Here is a 25,879-nt window from a genome sequence, read left to right on the forward strand (position 1 = left end):
GGGCATCTTGCGCTCATCTGGCGATCTGCAAACCATCATCGGCCGATTGACGGTAGGTTACCGTGCAGGTGGTCAGATAAGCGGTAATTACTCTGTGCGGGCTGAGCTTTTAAACACATACAAACATTTACTGGTTGGAAACTGGAGCATTATCTGAACAAAGCCCATCATTTTCCCCCTCATTTGATTGGCTGACGGCCGTGTAGGACATTTTCTGCCCTTTAATTTATACATTTTGCCTAATTGTACTCTCCAGATCAGAGGTGAGTAAGTGATCGCACCGTCGCCATGGCTTCCAGCGGGTATGTGCAGGCAGTGGTGCTGCTGCTGGCGCTGCAGCTCGTCTGTGTCGGGGCAGCTGATGCGGATCATGAGACGGGGACTGTCATCCCTGCCGAAAGTAGGTGGATTTAAAAATTAGATTAATTTTTCCCTCCGCCTGTTGAGTACAAGTTTTGAGATGTTTTAGACGAGTATGTGTCCGCCACGGTGATCTTTCCACAGTCTAATGACTGCAGGTCTCACAGGGGTGCTGTTGAGGGAATTGTAGGTCATCTTAATTAATGTACGCTTGGATCATGAAACTGGGCCTCCACTGCTGCTTAAAGGCACACATACCGAGCAGGTTAGAAGGAAAATATACATAAGTGTGTCTTCATGGATGCTCAGGTAGAAAAGCTTGATTATGTTGTTTGTAAATTAAAAGCTAGATGAGAAAAAAAATCTAGATGAACACTTCCACAAAGCTAAATTCTGTATATTTGTTTAAAATATTTGTTTCTTCAAATAAATGATCAATTCAAAGATGACAAAGCACAGCAGTCAGTCGCTTTCTGCTACAGACTAATCTCATTAATAAGATTTATGGTTCCTTTTTGTAAATGATGACTCTGGGTCAGGTCACTGATTCTCTACTTCTACTCAATACACTTTATAGTTTACGTCTGCAGCCACAAGAACACACCAAATCAGCATTAAATTGGAGTCTAATTTGATGCTTTCCAGTCATGCACACATACAAAAAAAATCCAGGCTCAAAATGTGAAAAACCATGAGTGTGTGTTCTGTTGTGTTAATGAAAAAGTGAAAAAAGCAAGATTCACAGTCATTTAGAGGTCATTGAATTGCATTCACATTATCATTATCAGTGATACATTCACCTCATAAATCACGGCATGCTACTCCCACCTACATCATTTGCATTTAGAAGTATCGGTGATACTGGCTCTGTACTAACTTGGTATCTCACGCCGCTGCCTTTGTTTCTGAACTCATTTCTGCTGTTTCCAGGTCGCCCGTGTGTGGACTGTCATGCCTTTGAGTTTATGCAGAGGGCGCTGCAAGATCTAAAGAAGACCGCTTTCAACCTAGATGCCAGGGTAAGTCCTCTCTAATTTCCTTTTCATTCTAGAGACTACTGCAGAGATTCATGCACCAGCTGATGTATTTCATAAAATAACTGATCTTCATGAGCCTTTGTGGTGGGGTGGCAACTGCTTCTATCAGTTCCCATATTGTTATATAGTAAATGTGACATTATGTGGTACGTTTTAGTATATGTTAATGTCTACATCTGCATTTTAGCGCAGGGTTAGTCCTTTTTCATTTATTTCCTGGTTTTTAGATATGAAAATTGTGGAGCGCAGCTTTTAGAGATTGCTGTGCTTCATTTTCCAAATGACCTCAGACACCCACACACTCCCATCACTGTGCCAAAGAGCAGTCATAATACCTGTGCCTATAAATTCCTGTGCTGCAAAGAATAGGGATTTTTTTTTTTTGTCGCTATAGTTTGGATTGTTGTGAAATATTTTTGGAATTTGTACATTTTACACTTTAACTCCAAGCACACCGAGCTTACGTGTGAACTGTAGTACTGATTTCATTTCAGGGCACACATACCTGCTTTTGGATCAGCTGATATGACTTTTATTCTCTGTTTATATAATTTAATTGTGTGGACCCAAGAAATGAAGGTTAATGCGACTGAAAACAATCGCTGCACCCCTCGATTACTCTGACAGACAAGGAGATAAGTTAGATCCAGCCACTGTGACCCAAACAGCATGGCCAGTTGCCAGGAAGGGGGGGGGGGGGTAAATGGATTGGTCCAAATGGAAATGAAGGGAAAGGTCTAGGAGGAGAGTCTAAAGCTGAGTGGAAGGAGGAGGAAGGTAGAGGCTGGAGACAGAGAGGAGGTGTAAGATGTGCAGAACTGTGCTCAACCTAGTGAACAGTCTACGATCAGGCAGCGTGCTGGAGCTGGTACGATTTATTTATGGCAGGAAGTGCTGAGCGGCAGCTGGTGACCCGACATCCCACGCACCTCACTCCACTCCTGTAGTCAAACACAGGCGCACAGAGAGGCTGGAGGAAACGGAGCGAGAGAAAGTGGCATGACACTTTACACTGTGCACAAGTTGCTGTAGGAGAACATATCCTAATATGACTAATATTAATATGACTGTGGATTAAGCAGCATCCATTATGATGTTTTCAGCTGTGTTCTTAGAACTAGAGTAGCTCTGTATCTGATTGGCTGCCCATCGCAAACAAAACGTTTAAACAGCAGGTGGGCGGGGCTGCTCTGTGCCTGAGAGGACCACATCAGGAGTAATCCCTTTTTGATTTCATACAGAGCCAAGACTAAAAATGTTGACGAAGATGAAAGTTTAGGGCAGCCTGAAACATGAACTGTTAGCTCACAGGGATCATCTGTCTACACGTTGACACATTATTCCTGACCATGAAACATCAAAAGTATAACGACGGGCAAGTTCAACAGTATTTCTTAGTTTTTTCTACATGATAAAGAAATGCTGCTGTAGTAATGAAAGAAGTGTGTCAGCATGATTTAAACTGTAAGATATAAATGTAAGATTAAAGAAAAATGTTCGGTTACTAATGTAACCCCAGTTCTCTGAAAACCGAGTGAGATACCTCACAGAGTGAGGTTTGAAAGAAAACAGAAAGTTTCTGTTACTTCACTGAAAATAGCATGTTGTTTTTTATTGTAGACACATTGTAGAAAACAGAAATGTGTAGAGTTTATTGCAATTTGTTTTTTTAAAAAATATTTATATTACTTAATTACTTTGGTGTAGTATCAGGAGAAGCTGCAAAACCTATTAAAATATAATTTAAAATTCCAAAATGTATGCTCTCCTCCTCGGATTGGAGTCCATGCCGGGCTGATTATGTTTGACACTCGTGGATTCTTCTGTGTACCATGATGAGATTGAACAACTTCATCAAAATGGTGTGAAACTAATCGTCTGATTCCAAGCATCACTAAATCAGAGAAAATAGTTATTGATCATGAACCAGTGCTCATCAGAATCCACTCAATAACTGTCAGCCGTCCTCATATAAATATTTAGCTGTTGGCAGATACACATCAATAATCTGTGTGCAAGCTTGCAGCAGTGATTCAGAGCTTGCTGATGCTAGAGAGCGTCCTTATTAAATATGGAATTGCAATGGTTTGGCAACTTAACAGCAGGCTTGGATAAAACAGCCATGAAGGTCATGGGAATACGAGTACGGGCCTTACAGAGCCCGTGTGAGCATGCTGTTACAGAACAAGCAACAAAGCACACTGCACATCTTTCCTCTCAAGGCAAACCTCTGCCATCAGGAAGAAGACTCAGGAGGGCCAAAGTGCAAAACAAACTGCCTGAAGCTATTGTTCCTTCCAGCCTCCAATAAGCTACTGAACTGCAGAGTTACAGACTAGCAGAATAAAAACCGATGTGCAAGACATGGACAGTAAGCACTTTGTAAACCTTAGAAATTCTTTGTAATTCGGTTAAACCTCTTTATTCAGTTTTCTTTTATGTTGATGTTTATGTTTTATTTGCAGTCGTGATGTTGTGGCTTATATTTGTTTAAATCTGCGAGGTTTGAAAAAGCTGTCATGTAATAAAAATCCCGTGGCAGCATCTATGGTTAAAACTTAAACTGTAAAATTATAATTGTATCAAAATATCACAGGGAAATACAAACCCTAATCGAAGTAAACTGGGATACTGTGCAATTATTCACAATAGAACATAGAAACATATCAAATGCTTTAAATGAAACGTTTTAATATTTGATTTTTTTAGAACATTTTGCAGCTGATGAAGACAACAGGTCAGAAACCTGATATTTAATGTAGTAAAATGTTGTGGTTTTTTTGTTTGTTTGTTTCCTGCTGCAGACAGAGACGCTGGTGCTGAGGACGGAGAGGAGGGCTCTGTGTGACTGTATGCCCACCAACTCGCTGCGCTGAGCTCCTGAGGACACGTCCCGCTCTAACAGCACCTCGACACACTTCAAAAACAACTCTGTCCAGAACCTCTGCTCATGTACAGCAGCTCTCATCTTTGCATATTCACACAATAGGCACTTTATTTTGTTTTCTCTCATGTCACTGTTCAGTGAAGCTCTGATTTAAAGTCACGAGGCATGCTTTCGTTCTGCCTTATCTGGGATGACTTTTATACCGCTGAAATGGTGTATCAGACACCTGTGAACTTAGATTGTTTTCACTGACAGCCGCTCTCATGTGTCTCCTATAAAGCGTAAACATTTTTGGACTTTTTCGACTGTATAATGTGGATAGGATGTGGTACGTATCTGTAAACTTGTTGAATGTCTTGTACGAGGTTAAGGTTTACACACATTGAACTGTAGCATCACACAGAGTTCATTCAACGGCTCAACATTAGATTTCGGTTAGTTAAATTATTATTAGGAATCTGACAGTAATTGACTGATTCAAAGGAATTGTTTGGGAGGTTTACAAATGAAATGTTTGTAAAGAAATGAATTTTTACCTCTTTGCAAAAGGGGACTCGTAGGTCTTGATTTAGCACAGCACTGTAGCATGAATTTTCAGCACTTTTATTGTTGTTAATATCGATTGTATGTATAGATTATGTACATGTAGACGGGTATGTGGAACGGAGGAGTCATAAGCAGGGGAGGGAGGGGTGAACAGACCTGCAGCAGGGAACATGGAAGTAGAAATAGTAACTGTCTTACTGTTGCTTGTTAATAAACAGCGTATTTATGTCACAATGAGCCCCATTCACTGTCTTATTGTTGCACCTTTAAATAAAAACAATGAATGACCTTTACTGCTTGTATTCTAATGAATTACAGTCCATTCAGTTATTTTCATTGCTTCTTGGTCATGCAGCTCACCAGTCAGGCATTAACAGTATGACTGCTGACAGCTAATAACATTCATCATCTCGTCATCATAGCACCCATTGGTGACATTTTTTCCTCAAAGTTGAGGTGTTAGGAGGGAACATGTGCAAGTGTAAGAATTTGACCAAACTGTGATGCAGCTCTTCTGGGGTGTTTGGACAATGTTCTGCTGGGAAACCTTGGGTCCTGTTTCTTTGACATATACCACCTTTTGTTGTCCCCTTTGCTTAACATTGGCCATCCAAAGAGAGAGATGGTGTGAAAATCAACCAACACAGTGGTTGTAGAGAACCACCTCTGTGTTCTCCATCAAATGGCCCAATGGGGAGCTAGAATGCTGTTTGGTTGGAATGGGAAAGCAAATGACAGAGTTCAACACAGAGGAAGAATCCCCCAAAATCACCAAAGATAAAAAAGACACTAAAATGTGCCTTTAGGTCCCAAGCCATCAGCCCACATGTCCAGCAGTCATCAGCTACACAGATGTCATGATAAGCTAACCAAAGGAGGAGATATCCAGATGTGAAAATTCCTTTCCATGCATGGAGGCTTTCATCCAAATCCAGGACCCTGCAGCTCTGTGAGCAACAAAAAAGTGGAGTGCCAGTGCCATGATCCAGGATGAAACAACCAGCATGAATACATCGGGAAGCGTGTCCCTGAGATGAGCTTCTGCAAGAGTGCTTCAGGCAGCTGATAGCAGACAGGGATGGTGGTAAGGATGAAGAAGTATTGTGCAAGATCAAGCCTTGCCATGTGATGTACAAGTGACAGACTAAAGAAACCCTACCAGTGGCTAGTCCATGACAGTACATAAACAAGCCCCAAGAGGGCTCCAGATCCACAGAGGCCAGCACACAGCTATCACAGCCGATCCAAGTTACAGACTGTGCAAAGACACCATAGAGACAGTCGGGCATATAGTAGCAGCAGTGTTCATTGGATGACATAACCAAGTGGCTAGGATAGAGTACAGGAACATCTGTGCCCCATATGTACCTGGCTGAGATCAACACGGCTAAGGTCCTCAGGTACTTCAGCCTCCAGACAGACAAGTAGCTGTTGGCCAACCAACCAGACATAATGGTGGTTGACAAGGAGCAGAAGCAGTTGTGATAGTTGTGGCAATCCCAGCGGACAGCAAGATCAGGAAAAAGGAGCATGAGAAAACAGAGACGTACCAGAGGCAGATATCTTGAAGCATTCTCAATCATCCAGGTAAAGCTGCTCCAGAAAGGTTATTTTGTTCATCTGGACGAAGTTGAAATGTTGTGTCATTTCAGTCTTTGGGCCTTCATCTCAGTATTTTATTTGGCTGCGTGACGAAAAATTTCTATTACTGAAAACGCTTCATCCAGATGAACAGAATCAGCTTTCTGAGAACTGGAGCAGATGTGGAAGTTAAAGTCCAAAGTGGTTCCAGTGGTCAAAGGAGCATTAAAGGAGCTGTAACTCCAGCAGACCCAGCACAACATCAGAGGTCTCCGTCAAGAGGAGTGCAGTTTTAGGAACATCTATGATACTGTGCAGAACCCAGGCCTCTGCTAGAGGACTTGAGCTTGGGGATCACACATATCCCTGTAAAACGTATTAGATGTTGTCTAGACTTTGTCAAACGATCTTTTCCTCAGTAGAAGATCGATAAAAGATTAAATATGGAATGACCTGATATGCGGCTCTCAAAGATGCCAAAGGTCGTGCTTTTTTAGCTGACTTCATCTCCTCCTACATTACTAACATTTTTTTCTATTTATTTGCAACAGGGATTACTGTTGTAGGTGCCACATCTCTACCAGCAGGAGGAGCCCTAAGTAAAGAAGGACTGCCAGCTGTGTCGCAGTGATGCAGCACTTTGTAGTCCCCTCATCTATAAATGAGATGGGCTGAAATCTGTAAAAAGATACAGAAAGAGGAAAACCGAGGAGCTACGTTGGCTCACGGAGTGCCCGCAGTCACCTGGCAGGAGTCGCAGGCCTGAGGCATCACGGCGTACCGCAGGGCACAATGGAGGCAAATCCTCTCATACTGCACCACAGCACACACAATCACAGGCAACTGAAACATCCTGCTGAGGCAGCTTCACCCCGTCAGGCTTTTACTGGTTTGAGTGATTGAGCTTCAGGCATGCAGGGATGCTGAGTTTACGCTGAATCACTCTCACTTCTTGTTGTCAAGCAGCCTCCACTTTCTTCCTCTCTCGCTCTTACTCACTCGCTGGCTTGTTCTCTCCACAGAGCTCTCTTTTATCTGCTCCGGGAAAAGCTGCCTGAATCATTGAACCAGCTGTTTGAAATTCTTTGACGGGGGGCAAGCAAGCAAAATCCTCTGGATTTTCTCTGGCTTTTATCCCTCTTTTATACTTGGGCATTGCTTTGACTTTGCCACAAAAGTTTCCTCACCTTGCGTGACCGTGGGACTTATTTAGCATACCAGAATTTAGCATACCAGTAGGCAGGATGAATGTGAAGCATGGAGGTTTATAATTCAGTCATGTACTATGTGTTTTATAAAGTCACTGAGGATAGATAGGCAGGCAGGTAATGTATGTGACAAAGAAAGAAGCAAAGTGCAGCTCTGCTTAATGATACTACAGGTGAAAGACAGACAATGATGCTCTCCCAGATGATTACTTAGATCATTATTTTTGAAGCCAAATCTCAGAAAGTTGTACTAATTTGTCATATTTATTCAGACTAGAGCTCAAAAAGATGGCAAATTAAAAACCTAAAAACATCAAGCTCAAAATTCTTGTTTAAATGATTTGACATCTTAGAGTGAAAAGTTTCTACAGAGGGGATATTGTGTTATTTTATGACTCTATAAACCTGGAAATACTAACAATGAGGGAAAGGCTCAATTTTAGAGAAGAATAGAAGAATAGAATAGCCCTTTATTGTCACTGTACATGTACCACGAAATGGGGAATGTAGTAAATCTCTGATTGTAGCTCCTCCGTTTTGTTTGCGAGGGATCCGGTGTTGGTGATGAGATTTTCACTATATTATTAAACATAAAATGTTTTCAAAAGTCAATATAAACAAAGAAGACTTTAAAAACTTTTAGAAAGTAGTGAAAAGCTAGTACAACTAACTTTTCATTGCACTAATTTGCACCGATATCTGTATCAAGCCTCACTGTGCCCACTGTGGTGTCATAGCTTTGTTAGCTATTGGTTTTGTTTTTTATTAATTTATACATTATAATGACTATATTGCCAGGTTCGGTTTGCTGTTTGCCAAATTTAAGTTACTTATGTTGGTTTGCTAGTTATAGCTTACAATAACATTAGCTAACTTCTTGGCTAATGCTAACTGAATAAATGAACATCATTGGACAGTTGGGTCACTGATTCTGGACCAATGTTATTCTGATAATGTATGAACAACACCAACACTGAGATGTTAGATTGTGCAAATGCCACAGTACACATCTTCCAAAACATTTTCTTTGCGAAATCCTCCAAATCCTGCTTCCGTTTGTCAGCTTTGTTGGCGAAAGCCACTTTGTCCACCAGTTAGAAGATATCATGTGACACACAAACAAGTCCAGTTCTTCTTTCAACATTTCCCAGCTTCAATCAAACAATCAATCAAAACTAAACAATCAAATTTGTTAAAAACAATGAATTACATAATTTACCTTTTGGAAAATAATTCATTCAGTGACTAATATCCTTTTTCACTAAACCTGAACATATTAACTTGATTAAAAAAAAGAAAAAAAGAAGACCATGTCATTGAAAACAAACCATGTCAGATGAACTTGTTGGCATCTGAAGTCTGTAAATTACATTAAAGCTAAATAGAACAAAATCTAAAAATTAATCTACGCATAAAATCTTTGCCCAGTAATTTCTTGCCTTACAATATTTACATTTATTCTTATTTGAATACTTTATTTAAGTAAAGTCACCCAACAGTTCTTTGCTCACTGCGTGGTTCAGGCAATAGTTACTCGAAAGCTCTAAATGCAGAATGAAGAACATTTTACCTGCATGTTTATGCTGTTATGGGAATGTAAAAAACTGATTCTGCTGATCAAATTCACGTAATTTATAAATGAAAATTAAATGAAAATTTAGTTAAGCAACAGAAAATACATTGCTCGCAAAATCTCTGCAGGCTTTTGAGATGTATTATAATAAGATTCATATACACACACAGACACACAAAGAATAAAAACAAAGAGAACATTAATCTTGAAACTGAGACCAATATTTTTATTTCATTTCAAAACATTTTTACTGTCCCTTATGTTTGAGACAGTGCCTCAGTTAATGCACTTCATTTGCCTTATATGGATCATGACCACGATGAAGCCACGAGCCTGGAGAGCTGCAGAGAAAGAGCAGATAAACATACATGTTAACATGTAAGCTACAAAAACATGACAGAGCATCACATTCTTCACTTGGTGAACTGCAGATTACGTTCTCTTGAGATTAAATGTTATTTTGCTTTATGATCTTTTCCCTTTATGATGGAAACAAAAAGTTTGAAGAGTGTGAGAAGTATACTGAGACATACAGGCAGTGTGCAGCGAGGGATTCATTTCTCTCAGCTCATTCAGCATCAGGTCTGATTTCACCGTCAGAACCTGCTGCTTTCAGCACATCTTCAAGACTGAGGTTTTCCAAAGCGATTTCCATGAGTTTCTCATCTTCTTCACTGACATTCAGGAGTTCCCCGTTGGCCAGGGCCGCCTCATCTCCAAGGAGTGCACCAACAGACATCTCAACCCTGAGTCCGGCAGCCAGAAGTGTCTCATTTCCAGACTCTGAGCCCAGGAGCTCTTCATATCCGTAGGTTGCGCCGAGGGGCTCATCCCCAAGAGCTGCTGCCAGAAGTATGTCATCATCTCCAAAATCTTCACCCAGGGCACCACCAGACATCTCAAGCCCAAGTCCTGCAACTAGAAGTGTGTCACTTCCCAACTCAGTGTCTAGGAGTTCTGCATATCCAAAGGTTGTGGCCAGAGACTTCACATCTCCAAAGCCTTCACCCAGGGCCGCCTCATCTCCAAGGAGTCCACCAACAGACACATCAACCCCGAGTCCTGCAGCCAGGAATGTTTCATTCTCCAACTCTGTCCCCAGGAGCTCACCGTAGTCAAAGGATATGCCCAGAACTTTGCCGTAACTCTGCACATTCTGTAAGAGTTTCTCATATTGTGTAGGATCTATGTCGAAGTCTTCAGGGTTGTACTCTGCTGAATCAGAAGGTGTGGGAGTGATGACATCTGTTAGTAAATGACAGGCACTCAAACAGCTCTAAGTTTAGACCTGCACCTTAGTAAATTTCTGCTTTAAACAATCCCTTACCTTCATCATATACAGCTTTGTCCTCTATCGGTGCTGCACTGGTCAGAGCAACAAGAGCAAAACCCATGAACAAGTCTTGGACCTTCATTTTCTAAAAACAAAACCCAGAAACTTCAACACTTTACAAAAATGCACCCAAATGCTCTTTAAATATTTAACACCTGATTTAGTGGGAGAAATGAAGGAACTACACTCACCTTTACTCTGTGTCAGTCGCTGTGTAGAAGCAGAAGTTAAGGTGTTAGATGTTTTCTGACTGTCTGACTTCAGTTATATACTCTTCTGAGGCGTGCATTTGTTTGTCCTGTTACTTTAGAGAAAAGCTCGTCCAATGAAAAGTTTCTACGCCTCTTTTGGTCACAAGGAGTGCTCCGAGATATCTGCTGCACCTCGTGCTCACATGCAGTGCAGAGAAACACAGTAACATCATCAATAAACTTCAAACACTGATCAGATGGACACTCAGAGGTGAAAGTGGGCTGAAGCCCTCTGCAGCAGAGCTTTAGATTCACGTGTTTTTGTTTTCTCCATTTAATTTAGTTTGAGTTTTTTTGTGGGTGTGATAACCTTTATGATAACTTTGATTCATCATGTAAAGGAGGCATATTTATTAAGGCAAGAGTACAGTACGTAGACATAAACATCTTACATTAATGCCTCCTCAGACTGGTTGTGTTGATAAATCTCACTAAACTTTAAAGAAAAAGTCCTGAATAATACTGTTTTTTGTTGCTGTTCATGTTGTGATGTGTTGCAGGTGTTCCAACTTTCAGCTTACCTTTGCTGAGCCCAGAGGGCAAGGCAAATACACGAGAGGAAAAATAAATATTTACATTTCTTTTTTTTGCTAAATATGTTTGAATGGTTTTTTTACTGGGTCCTGATAGAACATATTTAATTTATATGTTGTTTATTTTTAGCCTGTAAGAACCTTTGCTCTGGCACTCGTTACCTTGACCTTTGACTAATGACATCTATCCAGTTCACTGAGGTGAGTCTATCTATGATACGTGTACGTTTTCAGACTCTGATAGGACGCAGAGGTGCGCGGAGAGGAGCAGATTCAAACCCAGAATCTTCATCATTCAAGCAGCAAAAAATAAAGAAATGTCAAGATCACTTTGTCTCTATCAGAACAGACAGTGTGGGTTAAAGCAACAAGATCCCAACACGCTAAATGTGGGACAGAGTGAATGCTTATGTGGGACAAACATGTGTTACAAATTCTGTATTTCGTTTTTTTTCCCAGAGATTTATTTGTGTTTTCATCGTATTCCAAGTCTTGTGACTTTGTGACACGTCATTCATGATGACAGGTTTTCTTTTACATCTAGTGAATAAAAGATGGACTTCAGTCAAGTCTGTCCTGCAGATAAGAGAGTCAAACAAAATGTGGGACATTTTCTAAATGTGTGTAATAGGGAGGAGGGCTAAAGATGTCCCATGCCTATGTGGGGCCAGGACCTTATCCCAGAAGACACTGGGAGATAGGTGCGGTACAACATGGACATGTAGCCCATCGATCAAAGAGAAGCAGGTTTAGGAGTCAGCTGAAAGCACATGGAAAACATGCAAACTGCACACAGAAAGGCCCACAGGTTTGACCCAAGAAGATCACTGTTATAAACGGATAAACTGACTGAAATCTCTCCAGACATCTGTGTGAAATGTTTCAGATTAAACACGATTAGTTTTGATGACTACAGTCAGGACCTTGATCACATCTGTAGACTCTTGATAAGATGACAGACTGTTGAACGCTTTGAATGTTATTTATGCACAGAATGAAGAGTCAATCCACGCCTGATCTTTATGTGGCAGGAAATATCTTTTTTCTATGAGAAGTTTCCCGACTCTTCTTTTTCAACGGCTCTTCTGCTTTCACTGAGACCCGGGGGCGAGGCAAATAATCCGAAACAAATATTGTTAACAAATATTTACTCTTTGTTCTGCTAAGTATATTTGGATAATAGATGTCTTCTTACAACAGGGAAATGTCCCATCCAGTGAAATGTTTTCTCATGTTTTGCAAGTTACGTGACACAATATGCTCCAAGCGCTTTAACACAGCGCGGAGGGTCAAGTGCAGATATGTAGCTTTGTAGAAGGTTGTAGAGAAACTGCTTTACACTTTCAGTCCACTGTTACTGTCTGTTTGATCTACACAGAGCATCAGGACTACAGGAGCACTCAGCATCAACCTGATGATGACACGAAAATGATGGAAAAATTAAAGCAGCTCAGACTTCGACTTCCACGTTAATAAGATGCTGTGGAGTTCTATCTGTCACAGGGCAGGAAGACATTTATTTCTAAAAGCAAAAGATGCAGCATGAGATTCCATGTTCCCACTAAATATATAGAAATAAATAGGAACTAGGACCTTCCATGTTGTTTTGTTCTATATCTGTATGATTGGTACGGGTTACTACAGATTCCCACCATCTTTGTTATTATTCTGTAGAATTCATTAAACTCCTGAATCTTTTCTTACCACAGAATCTGTAATACAGCTGTCGTAATCTGTACAGTTTTAATGTGCAAGTGTTAACAAAAAACCAAACAGATGCTCAGAACCTGAAGTGAAAACATGCCGAATTCCTTTTACACGGCTCGTCTACATTTAATGAGTTAGAGTAGGTACGCCCTCAGATCTGATCGAAATCCAGCTCAGAGATAAACCGTGTCAGTGTGAAGCATGCACTGCTCACTTTCTGCTGACACGCTCACCAAGGTGTTAATCCACCTCCAGAGGGAAAACTCAGTGATGCTGTTTCGGTCTGAATTATATTCCTGGAAGGTGTTAGAGATTTTTAGAGCCTCTCGGGTGCACTAAGAATTACTTTAATAATGATCATAGCAACAGCTCTCTGATGAAAACACAGCGTTTTTACAGTTTACTGTGTCACACTAAACTCTACAGTCATGGCAACAAAGCTTTGGGAGTGTCGCAAATTTGGCCTTTCATTTTTTTATTCAGAGGGTTTTCTACATTTTTATAAAGCAAAGAACAGTTTAAACATTTCACAAGTTTTAAAGACTTTTATTGGCACAAAGATCAAATCCTTCTAACCCCCCCAAAAAATTCTTCACCTTTATTTAGCTTGAAGCAGTAATTTTGAGTAAAATGCAACTGAAATATATAAAGTTAAAGGTTTATTTATTATTATCATTTATCATAAAGGAAGATGTGCTTGTTATAAACTAAATGCATGACAAGCAGACACATTCTTACATATGACATTTTACACCATACTTTTCTTTTAGGATGGGGGGTGGGGGATGTGACTGACGGTGATCCATTCTTGCCTTATCAGTCCTTCAAGTAAGTTTTTTTGTCCATGAATCCAAAATATTAATTTGATACTGTCCAGGGGCGATCGTGGCTCAAGAGTTGGGAGTTCGCCTTGTAATCGGAAGGTTGACGGTTCGAGCCCCGGCTTGGACAGTCTCGGTCATTGTGTCCTTGGGCAAGACACTTCACCCGTTGCCTACTGGTGATGGTCAGAGGGCCCGGTGGCGCCAGTGTCCGGCAGCCTCGCCTCTGTCAGTGCGCCCCAGGGTGGCTGTGGCTACAATGTAGCTTGCCATCACCAGTGTGTGAATGCGTGTGTGAATCGGTGGATGACTGCATATGTAAAGCGCTTTGGGGTCCTTAGGGACTAGAAAAGCGCTATATAAATACTTACCATTTACTGTCCAGGCCTCTTAGTTACTGTCTGTGCATCGTGACACGGCGCTCCATCATGCTTGAAAATGGCCAGACTGTTGCTAAGTTGCTCCTGAAACACTGGAAGAAACCAGTGTTTGAAGATGTTTTCAGTCCTCATCCCTATCAGCTTCCTCCTCTGCCACACCAACCCTCTACATGTCCTCCTTCACTGCATCCATGAATCTTCTCTGAGTTCTTCTCCTTCTGCCTGGCTGCTCCATCTTTGTTCATAAGTCTTTGAAACTAATGATTTTTTTTTTTTTTACAATAACATAGAAACGTAAACTAAATAAAAAAGGAATCAGCAAAGTGTGTAAACAACAAAACGTGTGGCACTGCCAGAGCCTTTGCCCTGACCGTACAGTACAACTGAACTTAATACACTCATCCCTCAGTGCCTTTCAACAGCTGCTGTTTGTGTTTAGTAATTTAACTCCTTTTCTGCTTGCTAGCACCAAGTTAACAACGTGTGATGAGATGCAGCCCACAGTCTTCTGCTGACTAATGAAAAGCACAAGTGCTACTGCAGCGTTCACTGTTTCTAAAGCCACTTTTGCCGCTAGTGATGTATTAAAAACACAAAGCAGTGAGACCAGTTTTTTTGCATCTGTTCTGAAGACTGAAACTGAAATGTTACAGAAGCGTGAGGCCGGCCTTCACTTTACAGCAAGACATGTAACAAAGAAACATAAAACACAAGTTACTTTTTCCTACATCCAGCTTTTAACAACGTTTTTTGTTGTTCATGTGTTTTCTTTTACTTGCTTTCACTCGCTGAGTCTCCTTATTTTATTTTCAGTTCAATTTTTTTAATTTTATTTTTTCTATGTGTTTTATTTAATGTGTTTCGTGTTTTTGGATTGCTGTAATAAAAGAATTTCCCAACTTTCAGGTTCAGTAGAGTCGACTACATCTTATGTGGCCTTTTGTTATTTGAATTAATTTTTACTGAGCTGTGTGGTCGAATTAAAAGTGTCATTATTCAGAGCAGCTGTGTGAGATTTTCTCAGGACATCTTGGCAATGAAACGTTGTGTTTCCTACACGATCTAATGCCTTGTTTGTCCCTAAAGAACTTCATAGCTCCAGCCTTTGACCCGCGACCACAAGAGGGAGACAGGCCTCTGGTAAGAGCTCACTCACAGAGCCCAGCACACGCACAGATGCCTGAAACACACAGACCTTTTTACACTCTAAGTTTAGAGCACTGAACTTGTCCTCCATCAATATTGTAAGCACATACTGTACGGCACGGATAGATAATTTGCTCTGCAGGGTGGATAATATCGACACTTGGTCCCGGGAGCATAAATCTGAATTATTTCCTCTGAATTTAAGGAGAAATCGTCCTGGACACACGTCTCCCTTCAACATCCTCAAAGTCGGTTTAATTGGATGCTTCCTTGATTAAAACTTTCCATCATTTTGCTTGTTAAAAATTCATCCTTCCCCTAAAACCCACGTTACTAAAACTGCAAGCCAGATCAGGTTAAACTGCTTTCACTGGTAATTTTATTAGGTACACCTTGCTAGTACCAGGTGGGATCATTTTCCCCTGCTGAGCTGCTTTAATTCTTCATGGCACAAATTCAACAAGGTGCTGGAAACATTGCTCAGAGAGTTTGGTTCATGTTGACGTGACTGAGATCTAGTGTCTGTGGAGGTCATTTGCATTCAGAGACGCTCTTCTGCATATGTGTGCTGTAAAATGTGGTCGAGTTACTACTGACTTCTTATCAGCTGAAACAGTCTGTTTATTCTCCTCTAACAACAACAAGGCAGAACTGCTGCTCACTGGATATTTTCTCCTTTTCAGAGCGATCTCTGTAAGATTTGTCAAAGAGAACGGTTAACAGCTTCCACAGATAAATCATCTTCCCCTCAGCACAGACTTTATGTTGCACTAGCATTCTGTAAAGAAAAGAATCGGTGAAAACGTGGCTCCTTCAGATGACTTTCAACTAAAAGTCTCCCAACCAGATTACTGGTTCTGCATAAGCAAAGCAGATAAAAAATATATAAGAAAGCCAAATTCATTCCAGCTCAAGCTCAACAAAGCTCACTGAGCCCTGCTTCTACAGCCTCTCTGACAGAACTGTAGGACAAACTCCTCAAGTAACGCTTCAAAGTTCCTTTCTTGGTCTTCCTCCAAGCCCACACCAATTATCTCGCTCCAATAATCAACTCCAAATAGCTGGCAGCCGGACCAAGAGGAGACTCTCCACACCCACGTGGGCGTGGTTAATATCTCACATACACCTCAAATAGTGATGGCCAAATGAAGCTTTCCGAAGCACTGAAGCTTGTATTGAAAAACGGTTCATTACTCGAAGCTTTTCAACACAGTCCTCTCCGGTGACATCTGGTGGTGAAAATTTTGAAGAGCAGCTTGAATCTGCAAAATAAAACGGACTGCTCAATCATCGCTGCTCACTCAAGAGTGGAGTTCTCTCTGATATTGGGCCACCGTTCCGTTGCTCTGAACATGTAATTGGTTTTGTTTTCTCGATTGGGGGGCTGAAAAAAATGTAATGCGTATCTGCGTAATACATTTTGATCAATAAACTTTCCCTATTTAAACATGCACTATGGTGTGGCCTTTCTTTGCTCATAACTCCTTGATGTTGGTAAATACAATAAGTGAGCAATATATATAATATACATATGATAATGCACAGCACATTATGGAGTATGCCCCTGCTGTGAAGTCCTGCCTCCATCTACTTGTCGTTTAATCACTGGACAGCTGGACAGGTTCATACAAAATATTAGATGAGGCCAATTGTCCTATACATATTTTTGACCTAGGGGTGGGATTGGTTGTGAACTGGAAAGGGAAAATGCTTAGGAAGCTGAGTAGGGCTGCATCGTCACTGATTTGTAGAATCATTTTGATTCGATACAGGATCCGATTCAATTTGATTGGAATCTGGAAAGTTTTGCCTCAGTCAGAAATATTACAAGTCTGATCATTTAACAGTATATATCCATAATTTCGTATCTATTAAAAGAAAGCTGACACATGTGAGACTTAATTAGAGATGTAAACAGAGAGTTATGAAACCTGCAGCTGCAGAAGCCAGCGAAAAAAAAAGAGGCAAACACAGCGCGGACCCGCCGACACATCAAAATCTGACTCTGACGCGTCGGGTCCGCGCTCTGTGTTCACGTTTGTATGCAGAATCCGTAAACCTGCTCCCAGTTACTGTTTTAGCTGCATGGTGTTTGACGACATGTTGTGAGGTTTAACCTGAGATGCTGGCGTTTCAGGCATAATAACGTTAATTTACAAATCGACACGGGATTTTAATGAATCAATATCACTTTATTCAATTTAGCATGGATTGTAATCAGAAAGGCGATAATCAAAACCCACCCCTAATCAAGAACTTGCAAAGTAAAAACATGATCTATGTCAGGTAGCCCTTTTGTTATTTACATTTAAAAAGAGGATTAGTGTTACTGTGCGCTGGCTGAGTCTGTTTCTTTTCTTAGAAATAGTTTCTCCTGCCCTGGAGAAAATCCACTTGCATGGAACAGAAGAGGCTGTGGAGTGCAGGAACTACACTGCAAGCTGGTAGATATGCAGGTATTCCTGGGTCCTGCAGACTATCACCTAAAAACAATAAACAAAATGATTTTCTAAACTGTAGCAATGTCATGTACGTATAGTGTCAAATACATTGTTGTAGTCTTCATCAGCTTTAATTCACATGGAAGTGTTCCTAAAGTCATATGCTGTAATGATATTTACATTATGAAAACATGATTTTGGACATTTCAAGTTTTTCACTTCGGCAGATAAAATGAATTGAGCAAAATCAACTCAAAATATTCCCACACGCCAGAACATCCTCTCTTCCTCGCTGGCTCCATATCTGTCAGTGGAATGATCACCTCGTCGCTATCTGTCACCATCAACACACTCCACGAATCCCGTGGATGATTCACTTCCTTATATCTGTTTGAATCAGGTACCGAAGCAGTTACGTGCGTAATGAAGCTTCGGACGTCACTGGTCACGTGACTTTTGCCAAACGAAGCAAGCCTCGACACAGTGCTTCTGAACCAGTGTGTTGTTTTTTTCGACACACGCTCCGGAGCGTCAGCTTCAAGCGGGCCATCACTAACCTCAAACAAAAGCATGAATTAATCAAAACGGAACACAAGACTAAACCAAACCGAGTGTGTGGCAGCGAGGTTCCCTCATTTAGTGCCACATGTTGTAAGATAATCAGTGCAGAAAAGTGTCCGTGGCTGGTTTTTTGATGATTTTGTCTGTAGATTATTACCAGTTTGACCAGTAAAGTACTGGGAAACTTTATCTGAAGCGCTCCAGGTCACATTTTTAACCTTTTCGTGCAGAAATCTCGACGTTATTTAAATGGTAAGTGAAACACTGTGTGTGGAGCAGGAGTGAAAATGGGTTAGAAGAAGAAAAGAACTCAAATTTGTACTTAAGTAGAGTACTTGAGTAAATGTATTTAGTTAGTTTAAAGCACTGTTTGGTTCACTAATAAGGAAATATTCTTGGAATCAGGGCTTTCCTATATCCTGTTAATGTCTCTGACATTTATAGGATTTCCTTCCTGGGTACACCATGCAGGTGAAAAATGCGTGGGTGTGCACCTAACCATAAACACTCCATCTTCATTACGTCTCACATTCAGCAGCACATTTTAAGGTCATTAAAAAGCGTCTCTTTCACCCCCGCGTGTGCCGAGTTTCACTTTACCTCTCATGATGTCTTAATTTCTCTAATAACTCGAGGCGTCCATTCACATCCATTTGAAGCAAATCAGGCTCATAAACACAATTTTAAAAAGATCTGTGAAAGAGCAGCCTGTGTACGCACGGCTTTATGAAACTGACAAACTCACATTTCAGAGTTTAACATACAAGTCTATCAGTTTCATGGTCGATGCGGCCTCTGTGGGAAATGTGCTTCAGCCTTAAACTTGTGAGAAGAGTGCCGCCAGTCTGACCCAGTAGCCAAAAGAAAGGGGAGTCAGAGGTCACGGCAGGAGCAGCGGCATGGTGCGACCTTTGGAGGAGGAGGGGGTTTCCTCAGCTGCAAGGAAGCACAGACTCAGAGGTCACATTCGAGATTATTGGAACAATATGTGGGACTTTCAGCCAGTCAGAAGCAATTTAGTCTAATAGTTTAATCCAAAGTTTAATATCCTGATTAAGTGGATGGGTTAGTTTTTCTTTAAGGTAGAAGAATGCTAATTATTATTATTTATAAGAGTGATATAAAATATGGGATTGGGAAATAGTTTACAAGTGAACACCGAGCTACGTTTGACTTCTGAGAGTCCGTACGAAGCGTTAAACGTTGACAGAAAAGCCTTTAACACGAGCATTAAAGTTGAATTCACTTTACATCTAAGCCGCAGCACTTTGTAGCAGCAGTGTCTGATAGATTTACCTGCACCACTGAAAGTCCACCCAGACTCACTCGTGGCACAAACAGCTTAAGGAAGAGAGCAGATGCTGTGAGCTCAAAGCCACATCGCTGTGCAGAGACATCGTTCGACACGTTTCGGGCTTTCAGCTCTCTGTGGCGCTCGACCTCAGATGAATTCTAATCCATAGGTTGCCTCTGTTCCTGAAGCAAAGCCATGCTGTTCCTTTGATGAAAACGCTGAATTGTGCGATGGCATTTGAAGGTCACAGTCAGCATGTTGCTGTTTTGTGTTGCACAGCGCACCAGCCGCAAAAGACAGAAATGTATTTTAAAAGTGACATTTGTGTTGACCTGAAGGTGAAGCTTTAAATAATGATGGAAATGTAGAGAAAACTTAAAATTTCTGCAACACAATTCAATACATTTTTGAATTTTCTCAGCTTTTGAGGACTTTTGTTGTTGACTTTACTAACATTTACATGCTTAGACTAAAAGTCTGGCAATCTCAATTTTCTGGATCACCTTATTAGAATAAGTAAGTGATGTTAACAATAAAAAATGGCTAAAGCTGCATTTTTAACCTCCCTGAGGACGGCTTTGTTTTTCCTCCTGGTTGAAAAAAACGGGACTTTTAGTGTGCTGGTAAAAGTGGGTGTAGCAGAGTTTTGCAGTGGAAGTGTGCTGCACCCGTAACCTAGAGGTCGATGGCTCAAAAATATGATCTGCTATGAAAACATTCAAAGTCTAAACAACTGGAGTCAACCATGCACAGCAATGGGCCGCAAAGAGAGAAGTGCAGGTTGGGAGTCAAGCTTCAGGGGTGATTTATGGCAGAAAAATCACAGCAAGAGTGAAAGGAAGGCTGGTTTAGTTGAAGATGTTAAACTTGTTTGGAGAGAGAGAAATGAGTGTCTCAGAGGGTTGGCACGGGTTGAATGGGAAGGCTGAGAGAGGGGTGGTGGATGTACTGAACAAAGGGTGTTGAAGGTGGAAATGAGGAAGACCTCAGAGGAGATTCATGGATGCAGTGGAGGAGGACATAGAGGGTTGGTGTGGCAGAGGAGGATGTTAGGGGCCTGAACAGAACAGAGATATTAACTAAACCTCCAGTATTCAGTATTTGAACCATTCAAATACACTGTTAGTGCTCAGGTGAATGCACAATCTACACTGAACAAAAATATAAACGCAACACTTTTGTTTTTGCTCCCATTCCCCATGGGATGGACGTAGAGACCTAAAATTCATTCCAGATACACAATATAACCATCCCTCCCAAACAGTGGTCACAAATCATGTCCAAATGTGTGGTAGTGGGCACATCTGCTATATTGAGATAATCCATCCCACCTCACAGGTGTGCCACATCAGGATGCTGATCTGACATCATGAGTAGTGCACAGGTGTACCTCAGACTGCCCACAACAAAAGGCCACCCTGGAATGTGCAGTTTTTTGCGCTATTGGGGGTCTGGGGACCCAGAACCGGTCAGTATCTGGTGTGACCACCATTTGCCTCATGCAGTGCAACACATCGTCGCATGGAGTCTATCAGATTGTCAATTGTGGCCTGTGGAATGTTGGTCCACTCCACTTCAATGGCTGTGCGAGGTTGTTGGATATTCGTGGGAACTGGTACACGCTGTCGTATACGCCGGTCAAGAACATCCCGAACATGCTCAATGGGTGACATGTCCGGTGAGTATGCTGGCCATGCAAGAACTGGGACATTCTCAGCTGCCATCTGCCCTGAACAATGTGAACCATGATTCATCCGTGAAGCGCACACCTCTCCAACGTGCCAGACGCCATCGAATGTGAGCATTTGCCCACACAAGTCTGTTACGGAGACGAGCTGGAGTCAGGTCAAGACCCCGATGAGGACGACGGGCATGCAGTTGAGCGTCCCTGAGACGGTTTCTGACAGTTTGTGCAGAAATTGTTTGGTTGTGCAAACCAATTGTTCCAGCAGCTGTCTGGGTGGCTGGTCTCAGACGATCTTGGAGGTGAACCTGCTGGATGTGGAGGTCCTGGGCTGGTGTGGTTACACGAGGTCTGCGGTTGTGAGGCCGGTTGGATGTGCTGCCATATTCTCGGAAACGCCTGTGGAGACGGCTTATGGTTGAGAAATGAACATTCAATGCACGGGCGACAGATCTGGTTGACATTCCTGCTGTCAGCATGCCAATTGCACGCTCCCTCATTGCTTGTGGCATCTGTGGCATTTTGCTGTGAGACAAAACTGCACATTCCAGGGTGGCCTTTTGTTGTGGGCAGTCTGAGGTACACCTGTGCACTACTCATGATGTCAGATCAGAATCCTGATGTGGCACACCTGTGAGGTGGGATGGATTATCTCAATATAGCAGATGTGCCCACTACCACACATTTGGACTGATTTGTGACCACTGTTTGGGAGGGATGGTTATATTGTGTATCTGGAATGAATTTTAGGTCTCTACGTCCATCCCATGGGGAATGGGAGCAGTAACAAAGGTGTTGCATTTATATTTTTGTTCAGTGTAGTTTTCCAGAGACAAATGTATTCATATATTTTACATGAACACTAAGCACAAGGAAGGAGACTAAATATTAAGGATAAGCGCTTCAGACACCTCCATGCACTTACAAGGACGGATACATACGTGATGCCTTCATCTGTGAAGCTGACTCCAGGGAAAATACAATCTGCAGTAGCTGCAACTGTGCATGACAAATAATGCAGGGCTGAAAAACTGTATTAGAGTGAAGCTTGGTGCAAATCGTTAATTCCGAGTGAGATAATTGTGAAAACTTTACTGAGAAGAACAATTGTTAGCTGCTATTTTTATTGTGTGTCTGGATCTGTTATGTTGACAGTTCAACAAACAGCAGTGTGACTGCCCATAGACACCACCCACACCCCACCCACAGATCACTCACACACTACAGGGGAATATAAACAGTAACGCAACTGGATAAAATTAGATCTAAAAATGTTCAGAGAACATCAGCAGAAAGTCACAAATTGTGGTTTATAAATTTAGGATAAATTTCTTTACAAGGATTCTAAAAACAAGTTTAACCGTTTAAGGTTTCACATTCCCACCATCCATCTATTTTATTATGACTATTCTACTCAGAGTCACAGGGTGCTGGAGGTTATCCCAGCTTTCATAGGGCAAGAGGCGGGTACGTCCAGGATAGGTTGCCAGTCTATCACAGAGTTAACACTGACAGGTGCACAACTATTCACTCCTACACGTCCTGGTCACGTGATATTTTGCCTTCACTGGATCATCCCCCTTCAGCCTAAATAAACTTCTTGCTTTCAGTTCAACTCCATCTGTCCAAACACGTCTGCTTTTGCATCTCCAGGAAGTTGGAGTACCCAGAGAGAACCTACACAAGCTCATGGTGAACATACCAGGCAGAACCAGGAACCTTGCTGCTCTGACGCAGCAGTGCTAATTATCACACAGAAAAATCAATTTAAAAACTTCAATTTTGATATGAATTCCTACTTCGATTACTGGATTATTGCCTGTGAACATCCATTCTGCTGTTAGCATGGTCGTCAAATTTGATATTTTGGTTGGATGGCACAGGAGATGTGATGAGGTCACTAAAACTGCAGGGTTCATCATCTGGGGACCACGTAATGCAACCAGAAGGGTTCATACCTCTCTAACTGGCACGTTTAAGATTAAACTGAACATTTTATCGTGTGCTAATTTTGTTTTAATTTTGTAACTACTGAAATTTTTTGGGATAGGCTCCGCCCACCCCCGCGACCCTGAAATGGATAAGCGGAAGCGGATGGATGGATGGATGGATGAAATTTTTTGGGATAGGCTCCGCCCACCCCCGCGACCCTGAAGGGATAAGCAGAAAAGAATGCATGGATGATTTTTGTTTTTTTTGTAGCATTTTGGAAATGTTTCATAAAAGAAGACTTTGTAACCTGCACCTCATTGATCAATGCTCGATGTCTCAGTTAAACTTCTGACCTCGTGGAAAGACTATTTGAAATGATGAATTTCCTTTAAGTCTTCTTTGGACATTCAATTAAAACTTTGTCTTGAGAGCATTATTAGAGCCCCCTCAGAGCACACACCTGCTGCTCTCATTACAGGTCTGACTGCACAGTGCAGTTATTAATGTGCATGCAAAACACAGCATTTACTGCTGCACTTTTGTGTTTCTTGATTTTTAATGTGAAGATATTTAAACAAAAAATAGAAAGCAGGCAGTAAACCAGACAAACTGCATTGCAGTGGGTCTTCAAAGTGAGCGGATGAAATGAAACAGAAGATTTATAAAGATCATAAACACGGATCTTTATTATGTTCTTTAACTTTGACGGTGTCGCATATGTTGTGTTTACAACTTCTACCTTTGCCTACAGCACCTGAAGGCAGCACTACCGGAAAAAAGCGGAAAAAAAAGAGAAGCACTGCGCATGCCCAGAGCATCCTCCACCCGCACAGTGAGAGCCGCTGCAGAGGAGATGCTGGTGCAAAGAAAAATCATCTCTCGCATGTTTGCAGAGCAAACGTCCGGACCGAGCAGACTTTGTGACTCTGCAGGATATCCACCTGTCCTCCTCCTCCTCCTCCTCCTCCTCCTCCCACCCAGAGAGCAGCAGAGGAGGAGGAGGGACACCTTAAAGAGGAGGGAGTGGGGGTGGATGCAGCTTTATCAATAGCAGGTTGCCGCTGACGATCCAGTTCAAACTAGTTTGCTTTGAGTATGCGACTGTGGCTCTACAAAGAGCTGCGAGCTGAGAGCCAAAATAAATCTTCCACGTCCGCTGAGCTTCAACTTTTACTGATGATAGCGCGAGAAAGGCTCGGCAGGACACCAGGAAATAGTTTGGTGATGCCCAGTAATGTTTATACTAATATAAGGAATGGATGTTATACTTTTAGAGTGTATGACATCATCATATGTTCTCAGTGGGTTTTTTGCCTCCTCTAATAGGTGGTGACACTTTTTAGTCTAATCATTGTTCAGAAACCGCCTAAATAAAACTTTTTGCTGATTCTGCACAATAACCATCGCAGTCACACACAGGGAGTGCTGTGGGGGGGACAACAAAGGAGCAGACCAAGCATCACCATCATCATCCTCATCACAGCTGCCACGGACGCGCGTAAAGCCGGCACTGCCGCCGATGTTGATGCGCGACGACTCGGCGGCAAATCGGTTAATGGCAGGTTACAAATGCGCAGTAAGCCGAGACACGATGTCCATGTTGGGGGTGATGTATGACAGGAGCTGGGCGACAAAGCGGAGGGAAGCTGTGGAGGAATCACTGCAGTGCAGCAGAGCTGTCAGTCAACCGGCAGAGGAGGCTGCACACAGCCCACTGAGAGCCGCCGCCGGGCGTTAGGCTGACCGGCAGCTGATTTCACACTTTATTGTTGAATCTCTGAGGATATTGATGCTTCCGTATCACATCAGGGCATTTCCCCATCCCTTTATTATCACAGCAGCCTCCTATCTGCGCAACAGCAACGGTGACGCCAGCTTAAGAGTCTTTCATTTTTTGCCACAGATTTATTACTTTAAGCGGCTACAGTCACCCTTTAACTTCATAAATCCCACAGGAGTTTTATTTCCTCCATCTCTCCCTCTGATCTGCACTCTCCCCTCTGCTAGGATTTCCTCCTGTTTTACGCATCGCCCCCGCTTTACCTTGCGCCTTTGTGCTGCATCTCTCGCAGCCACTGTATATCACAAAATCGGGGATCCTCCTCATTGTAAGACAGCACGAAGACAGAACTGCTCAGAAGCAGCCTCTCTACGCAATCTCGCCATCGCACCCCCTCCCCTCCTCGTCGCGGGCCCACTTTCTCAAAATACACACTTCTCTGGCACACATACATAAGCCTGCTCAGATGCGGAGGGAATGAGCGAGCCTCCCTCCTCCCTCGTCCATCAGCATCTAACAGCGCACTGCCTCTACCAATCTGTGCAGCCGGAGGACCACCCCAACCCCGTGAACCCGAATCTACCCGCCCTGCTCGCTTATAAATACCGCTCGATTTACACCGGCAAGTCTTGGTCTTCGGAAACGCTCAGGGTTGCAGCAGAACATCCCCCTTTCGTCTTACCCCCCCTCCATCGTTTCGCTGTTTTTTAAGAAAATCTCACGAATCATCCATTTTTCCCCCACTATCATTACTACCCACTCTTTTCCCCCTCCCTCTCTCCGAACTGCACTTTTTTTTCCTTCTTCTTCTTGCGGCCAGTTGC

General features: G+C 42.2%; 2 protein-coding genes across 2 annotated transcripts; one reads left to right on the top strand and one right to left on the bottom strand.

Moving 5' to 3' along the window:
• The first annotated feature begins 288 nt into the window (after positions 1-288).
• On the top strand, positions 289-4,273 carry nicol1 (NELL2 interacting cell ontogeny regulator 1). The gene is made up of 3 exons (XM_085350794.1): positions 289-400; positions 1,291-1,379; positions 4,202-4,273. The coding sequence occupies exons 1-3, from the start codon at positions 289-291 to the stop codon at positions 4,271-4,273; spliced, it is 273 nt and encodes a 90-aa protein (XP_085206920.1).
• Positions 4,274-9,760: 5,487 nt separating this feature from the next.
• Positions 9,761-10,607, bottom strand: LOC146636395 (uncharacterized). Its single transcript, XM_085350795.1, has 2 exons — positions 10,520-10,607; positions 9,761-10,407 (listed from the first exon to the last, which is right to left on the bottom strand). Exons 1-2 carry the CDS (start codon positions 10,605-10,607, stop codon positions 9,761-9,763), a joined length of 735 nt encoding a protein of 244 aa, XP_085206921.1.
• Positions 10,608-25,879: the final 15,272 nt, after the last annotated feature.

This window comes from Diplotaxodon limnothrissa, linkage group LG3 (genome assembly GCF_057381915.1).
Source record: "Diplotaxodon limnothrissa isolate DT_005_m linkage group LG3, D_limnothrissa_male_GT1.1, whole genome shotgun sequence".
In the NCBI taxonomy this organism is placed as follows: domain Eukaryota; kingdom Metazoa; phylum Chordata; class Actinopteri; order Cichliformes; family Cichlidae; genus Diplotaxodon; species Diplotaxodon limnothrissa.

Excerpts from the sequence above, each read along its gene's own strand:
- nicol1 (XM_085350794.1), top strand. The coding sequence starts at position 289 with ATGGCTTCCAGCGGGTATGTGCAGGCAGTGGTGCTGCTGCTGGCGCTG. Across the intron at positions 401-1,290 it reads GACTGTCATCCCTGCCGAAA|GTCGCCCGTGTGTGGACTGT; the intron begins GTAGGTGGATTT and ends TGCTGTTTCCAG. Across the intron at positions 1,380-4,201 it reads CTTTCAACCTAGATGCCAGG|ACAGAGACGCTGGTGCTGAG; the intron begins GTAAGTCCTCTC and ends TTCCTGCTGCAG.
- LOC146636395 (XM_085350795.1), bottom strand. The coding sequence starts at position 10,607 with ATGAAGGTCCAAGACTTGTTCATGGGTTTTGCTCTTGTTGCTCTGACC. Across the intron at positions 10,408-10,519 it reads CAAAGCTGTATATGATGAAG|CAGAGTACAACCCTGAAGAC; the intron begins GTAAGGGATTGT and ends CTTCTGATTCAG.